This window comes from Gouania willdenowi, chromosome 9, assembly GCF_900634775.1.
Source record: "Gouania willdenowi chromosome 9, fGouWil2.1, whole genome shotgun sequence".
NCBI lineage: Eukaryota > Metazoa > Chordata > Actinopteri > Blenniiformes > Gobiesocidae > Gouania > Gouania willdenowi.
The window spans coordinates 19,105,149-19,113,157 of NC_041052.1; the positions used below are offsets into that span (position 1 = coordinate 19,105,149).

The 8,009-nt window shown below is 38.2% G+C and overlaps 1 protein-coding gene across 1 annotated transcript in view; it reads right to left on the minus strand.

The window, feature by feature from the left end:
* The window catches only part of LOC114470320 (drebrin-like protein A), a 34,150-nt gene extending 26,502 nt beyond the window's left edge, over positions 1 to 7,648 (minus strand). Inside the window, exon 1 of the mRNA XM_028458459.1 lies at positions 7,384 to 7,648. Within this exon, the coding sequence (XP_028314260.1) occupies positions 7,384 to 7,583 (200 nt within the window). The 5' untranslated portion in view covers positions 7,584 to 7,648. The remainder of the gene's footprint in view (positions 1 to 7,383) is intronic.
* Positions 7,649 to 8,009: the final 361 nt, after the last annotated feature.

The following is an 8,009-nucleotide window of genomic DNA, read 5'->3' on the forward strand; positions in this document are numbered from 1 at the left end:
CAGCAAATGAACAAACATGACAAAAGAAAGGCAAGTGGTGTTCCCAGTTGAGGAACAGACTAAAACAAACTGGAAGAATAACCAGCCTGCTCTATCGTAACTATGGTGAAGTTGGGGCAAATGTTTGAGCAGCCTAATGAACACAACTTGTGAAATGTTGCAGAGTCTAGACAGCTATGGGAAGAACAGTGGTGGTGGTGGTGGTGGTGGTGGGGTGTTTGTTGAATAGTGCCCCCAGTGTTCTGTTGTGGTTGTGTCTTGTACTTGTCAAGACACAAAACATGAGATTTTGTCACATACTTTGAGTTATGACTTGAACCAATTAACTATTAACATGTTGTCTGTCAGGCACTTTGTAACTATTGGGCACAAACACTGTGTGTTTGTCACATTTCATAATCAGTGGCACAGAACATGTTAAATTCTGACTGTAGCCTGAGGCTTCATAATAAAGCAATGTAGCCACAAAATTAGGGTCATTTATTTTATTCGTATATCCATTAAAACGTAAATCCCAGTTGTGTAGTCTTAACACAATGTTCATGTTGACCGTGGGGTGCAGGGACTGTTGTGAATGCCAGAGAAGCAAGTAACACTAACTTCTCCCAAAACAAAAGTTAGATCAGTTCACAAGGCAAGGCAAATCTATTTGTACAGTACTTTCATACACGAGGCCATTCAATGTTCTTTAGATGTTGAAAACGTAAAATAGGAGTTTAAAAATCAACAATAACAACATTAAACATCTCACTCTGTCATAAGCAGTGGAAAAAAAGAGCACTTTTAACTTAGATTCTAAAGATGTTCCCATTGGATGCTGACTTCAGCTCTGCGGGCAATTTGTTCCACTTCTTTGCAGCGTAACGACTAAAAGCTGCTTCACCATGTTTGCTATGAACTCTGTGCTCCACTATCTGACCTGTGTCAACAGATGTGAGAGACCTGCTGGGTTCATACCTGACTAACATCAATGCACGTTACAGGAAAAAACAACAAATAAGCCTGTGTGAACATGAAGCATCAAATTCAGTCAGAGTCTAATGAGTATGTCTACACCTTTGGGATCTGCTGCTAAAACAAACTCTTACTATTTATTCAATGATAATCATAGGTCGGATTAAATGTGTGTTAATGAGATTATTGAATGTGATGACTTTGTTAGGGAACATCTCAATTCTTAATCTAGAAATGGATATTATGGAAAGTCAGGTAGCACTAATGACTATCAGTATCTGCAGCTTGTTAGCTTTTCTAGCATCAACATGCTATTAAATACCACTTTGTCCTGCTTACAAAACTCTGAACTTCATCATTTTTATCATCTTTTAAGTGATCTTTAATAGAATTACTTGTCTAAATACGTTGATATCTGGGATTGGTGACACTTTGTAGAATAAGTACAGATGATGAGAATAAGGGATTCATGTAATAGTACGATAGTTGTATAACCGGAATATCTTTTTTCTTAATTTGAATTAAATGAATTTGACTGACAAGTCAATATGTAAGTGCTTATAGTTGGAACATTTGACACAAAATCAATCACACATCACTCTATTACAATGGTTCAATAGGAATCTTGAAGACTTTTGGTAATCTATCTGCAACACTCAAAAATCATACCAGTATCGTGAATCTTTCATAGTTTTAACTTGATAAACATCCTCTTCCAACAAAGAAACCATTTTTCTAACTGAACGTCCCCACCTTTATCTCAAACTGACCAGGAAAACAATATTGTGATTGTCTTTGCCCACTTCTGTCGGCATAAAGGACGGACCTCATGGAAACAATGTGTCAAAGGACTTCTGCATTAAAATCATATGTGGGCACTGGAATGAACAAAAGGGGGTGGTATGATGTAAAGGGCATGTGTGCAAAATACTGACAATATTCAAAAGTCTATTGTTTTCAGATTTGAGTATAGAAACCATGACAATAACTAAAGCATGATGCATTTTGTTTCATGAGACAGCAGTACTGCCACAAAAGAAAGCAATCAGCAACTTCCTGTATTCCCTGTAGGGTAGTACATAGTCCCACACGGACACAGTGTGTTTCAATCGTTAATTTACAAGTTTACACACTCCGGAGTTCAAACATGAAACACACTTAATATATACATATAGTACACCCTTTAGCAAGACATGTCTCATTATGTCTAAACCCTAGCATTACCCCACGCCCACATTTCATCCCACACATGAGCCTAAACAGTATTTAAGTGGTTAATTCTGTATTGCTCTAATCACCCTTCTACTTCACCTAAACAGATACTCATAACAGCCATTATAGCTGTCATCTTCCAGCATGCCACCCGTAAAGTGCATACAAAGGTTTCTAGGTAAGCAGAGGGTACGAGTTTACAAAAGATCTAATGGGTCTTTTTAGTTGTAGTAGCGTGGGTGTTCGGCACGTTGGCCTTTTATCAAGAAGGCACTGTTTTGTTTTGTTTTTATATATTTCTGGGACTTTCTAATGGGCATTGATCAATTTAATCTATATAGATTTTTATATCTTTTGTCAAATACCCTCAGTCATCTCATGGCCCAATTTTACAGCTAATTAAATAAGGTATTTTAAAGAAAAATAAATGTAATTTCCACATTAGCATGCAGAAGCAATAACAGGGAAGAAAATGAGGTGTTTAATTTTTTTATGATGATTATAAAACCTATTTCCCTTCAACAAATTTAACTTTATGTTTAGACATAAATGACAGTATATGAATTATTTGTGTGCCCTAAATAAAAACAGTAGAGTAGCCTAAACACGGAAGGAAGATTGGAACAGTAAACCCAATTTTGTGACCTGCCTTCATTAACAATCAAGGGCCATAGAAACATTACTGCACATTAAAGCTGCAGTATGTATTTTTTTTTTTTTTTTTTTGGCATCAAAATCTACAATAACCTTTAAGCATGTTGTAATTCAGAGTGGTTTGAGACTACTCTGGACCTCTGCTCTTTCTCTTGCCTCTGTATTCAAGCTTTAGAAATCCAGCCAATCAGAGATCTTCTACAAACATAATACTCCATGAACTCTTTTGGGTGTTACTAGAGTTATTCGAGTTATTCAATTACTAAAATGCGTTGAGGCAAAATTCTCTGACTCGATGCTTCGCTTAAGCCACTTCCGCTTTTCATGACGTCACCTGCGCACGCAGCACGGAATGCAAAATGGAGACGGAGACCAACGGAGGCAAGCAACAGGGAGAGCAAAGAAAACAACGTAAACTGTCAAAAGTGTGGGACCATTATAAACTGATTTGGACGCTAAGCACAATGAAATGTGTGCACTGCAAGACAGAATTAGCTTTCCTAACAGTAACAGCACTTCTTCAATGCTACAGCACCTGAGCCGAAAGCATCCGCTATAGGCATCGAGCCTGCCGAGCAGACCCAACGGGTAGGTCTAACGTTAATGTCACGTTGACAAAATTATTTAATTTAGATCAGTGATTGCTACGATTACGGCGTGTGAAGAACATACACGTAGCTGAATAATGGCTGATTAACAGGGGAAATAGTTGTAGTGGCCACATGGCGAGGCATTACGTAAAAAAGTGTATTAGTGAAGTGTTAGAAAATTACTCAGAAAATAAAATGCTAGATTCATTCAACATTTCCTATTTAACCAGATTTTGAAAAAATCTGCACAAACATCAAAGCCATATAAGAGGAAGCCAAGCAGACAGCTTTGTTCTTTCTCTGGGTTTTTACAGTGGAGAAAGACTTTAAACGTACACTAACATTTCTTACACTACAGCTTGTGTATCAATGCACAGCACGATTATTCCTGTTTGCGGTGGCTTGTTGAGAATAAATACGGAACTGAATACAAAACAAAGCCCTTAAATGAGTTAGTTCGGGAAAACGGTTACTTCTTGGGGAAGAAGCCTGTTGTCTCTATTTAAACTCACTTCCACGTGCACGTATCCGTGACGAAGCAGAGGGGCAGTAAACAGACTGTATGCATTTACATCCACACTGACAGCACAGCTGGTTACCTTCCTACCTCCTCACGCACAGGTGCAATGCATCTAACATGTAACATTAGACCCAAGAACTCTTTGGGTATCATTTATTCATGCATGAGCTTAATGGAACATTCTGGAAACCACGCACATAAAAAACAATGCAGGTCGATCTGAACTTAAAGACGTCACCATTTATCATCTGCAACAATCCCTTCGAAGAAGGTTAGTGTGTTAAAAGAACAAAATTAGTTGAAGGTTTCGTCCAAACTGTGAAATGGATTAGTTAAGTTTATTATCAAAAAATCCTTTTAAGTGGCTCAAGTTGCAAATATTTGCCATAAAACACCAACCACAAAAACAGGAGGAACCTGTGCAGAAAAGTATCTGAAGTATAATTTAATAATATTGAAAGATAACATCTTAACAGGTTATAATAATAAACAATTACACGCCTAGGTTGTCCTTTAAGTGTTGCTAGTAATGAAAGCAACTAGAATAGCACTGTCTTCAACTTTAGCAAATTCACTGTGTTCTCATATTGGAAGTTACACACAAAACATTTTAAAACACTCTGTGCTTCACAAATAGAATGTCCTTAAAATGTATTTTCAGGTTAACGAGTTGAGACGGTACAAATGAATAATACATTGATTTCTGTGTGAATAGTTGGTCTAGAATGGCTCCTTTAACTGCGGTGAAATCAGATATTTACTTTGTGTGTCGCGAAAAAAAATTAATTACCACAAACAAACCTCGGAAAAATAAAGTTTACACAAGGAGTGAAAAAAAAGATGTGGGTATGGAGTTCTTATTTGATGAATAAACTTTACAGGGGCAGGAGCAGTACAAAGTAATTATGCTTCTTAACTCCCACTTCCTTCTTTTTTTGACAAGCTTGGTTTGGTTCATTCTGTTCTCCATTTGGTTTTTCAAGTACTTCGTCTTATTTTCATTTAAAAATGCCTCCCAAAAAATCACAATCCCCCAAAGTGGAAACCTTTTTCTTGATCCCACACCAAACACAGCACGTTGACGACTTTAAATGAGCCTAGTGACCAATCTAGGCCAAAGCTGTGTTTTTAGCATGGAGGTCTGAACTAGAGATGCATTAAAATTGCTCCTTTTCCTCTTTAGTGACCAATCTAGGCTAGTGACCAATCTATCCCAGTGACCAATCTATCCCAGTGACCAATCTAGGCTAGAGACCAATCTAGGCTAGAGACCAATCTAGGCTAGAGACCAATCTAGGCTAGAGACCAATCTATCCCAGTGACCAATCTATCCCAGTGACCAATCTAGGCTAGAGACCAATCTAGGCTAGAGACCAATCTAGGCTAGAGACCAATCTATCCCAGTGACCAATCTATCCCAGTGACCAATCTATCCCAGTGACCAATCTATCCCAGTGACCAATCTAGGCCAGTGACCAATCTAGGCCAGTGACCAATCTTCTGAACTTTGTGAGACTGAGCAAAGACCTCCAAAGCTGTGTTTTTAGCATGGAGGTCTGAACTAGAGATGCATTAAAATTGCTCCTTTTTCTCTTTAGTTGCACCCACAAAAGGTCTGTTTCCCATTCAAGACACAAGGTCATTAGATAATACACCCAGGGACCTCAAGGCCACAGAGAGGGGGAGGGACATTTCAACAAAACAACCCTCCTGCCTTCTTCGTGCAAACTTCTTCACGCCTTCAACTCACAACAAAGGTTTCTGTAGGATGCTCGTACACATAAAGGAAAAAAAACTAATGTGCAAACACGACAGCATACGTATATAATCAATAAAATATGCTTCTCTGTTTCACTCATCTATGACGTCATTGCATCCACCTCCCACTTCTTTGCAAAAGATACACAGTAGGTCTAAGTACAATAAAAATACATATTCTTATTTTCCTCTGCAAACATAAGCAAACAGTTTATTCTAAGTGCCTGGATAAGTGTTTGTTTGTGTGAATGTTTAAGCAGCATCTGGTGAGCAGAGACGTTATCCAGAGATGTTGAAAGCATTTCAGGGAAAATCCAACTCCAACAAAGAACTTCTGAATCACCGTAGGAACACGAGAATGATACTGAACATGGAACTTTGAGGAGATTTTTCCAAATTTGATGGAGACTGGAAAGTGAGTGAGCTCAGCCTGAATCTAATTTCCTGAATGGGTTTCGAACTGATGCCAGGAACAAGGTAGAGTCATACTGGGCTGGGAAACGTTATGTGAGACAGAGTAGGATGAAACAGACTTGAGCAAATGTTGCACATGTGAGCTCGGCCAACTGCAAGTAAAAGGTATTCTGTGTAATCAAAAACAAAAAAGGACTTTGATATGTTACCCTTGCACATGCTGAAGGGAACTAGTAAAACAGAAGTTGACATTGGTATTGTGTGCCAAGGTTCGTGTTACGAAAAACCCTCTGATGTAACATCAGGGGGAAATGCATTAATTCTTTCAATCATAACCTTTAGCAGCTCCTCAAACTTTGGCTTGCAACAAAAAGCAATGACGTCAACGCTAATATTTGAATCCACTTAATATTCGTGAATGAGTTAGTAAAACATGGCTGCTAATAACTCATCTATCTGACTATGTGATCCCTGTGAGAGGAGGGGGTGTGGTTTCGAAAGGAGGGTCGCATAAATTCCAGATTGAGCTTTCTTATAATTTATTATGAGCATTGTACATAATGTAGGCCTACTACATATTTTCAACTGTGAAAGTTGTACTATTTTACCCTATAAAATGTAATGTTTCTTTTTCAAATTAGCATCATGGTTACTTAACATATACATAGGACTAATTCTACAAGCTTTGCTCACGTACAGAGGTGAGATCATAATTTGGCTGTGCATAATGCCATAGTCTCCATTAAGATTATCCAAACTACTGTCAGTCATTTTTACCATCCATTTCCAATGTTTTGGCCATTTTAGATTTGTATTTTCACCTTTTAAAGTGTTTTAAGAAGTTGTGCCACAATATGTGTGCATAATGTTAGATAATAAATAAACATATGTTTCTATGTAGGGTTAGTAACAGTAACAGTATAGTAAAATACTCACTTTACTATAATTACTTTTTTCTGTATATTTCTAAACCAGTATTTTTACTTGAATTAAGTTCCAATTGTGCAAGATTTGGTCTCTTCCTTTTTACACATGAGATATAACAGTACTTATTCTTGATTATGATAGATCAGTACTTTTTACACCTCTGGTTAGGGACACCCTTTTTGAACACCGCCCTGTGAATAACAGACTTGGGGGTGCGTGTTTTCCAGAAGCTGTGCATTAAGTACATGAAGTTGTGCAATCACTTTTCTGGAGGAGTTTAAACGCGACTACTTTATTACACAAGAGTGAAAGTAACAGATTTTGGTTTAATGACAAAAGATCAGATCCTGTTACCAGTTGGTGGAGGATCTGGGGTTGAGGATGTCCTCTTTGGCTGTGAGCAGCGACAGGCTGTACGTGTCAAGGTTGACGGTTCGAGTCCCCATCGTGGCAATAGTTGACAGATCACTGCTGCAAGTCCCGATCCGTCTGCTTTCTGGATAAAAAAATAAAATAAAAAGAAGAGAAGAGCAGCTGCAGCCCTGCAGGTTCATGCACTGCTGGTCCGAGCAGTGAGTGAGTGTGGACTCACTGTGGAGGAGGCTGGGGCTCCCAGTGCAAAGCCCCACCTCCTGTTTGTGGAGTGGAAAGCACAATGACGTCACTAGTAGAAGACCATTGAAAGGATTTCATGTGTTCCTCCCTGTTCATAACCAAATACAATAATCCGAGATTCTATTCAAACAAAAAAGAAGTGTTGCCTAACGTGTAGTTGTTTTTTTCTTTCAACTGGTTGTTTATTCACCTTATTCTTGGAGGTGCTACTGTAGATTATAAGAACTGCATTCTTGGGGACCGTGGATTTAAATAAAGAGGTTTATTTATTTAAATAGTTTAGTTTGCTTTTATTCAACAAGTTTAAAGTTTAGGGCGACCGTAACGCAGTGGTAGAGTTTGTCCAATAACCGAAGGGTTGGATG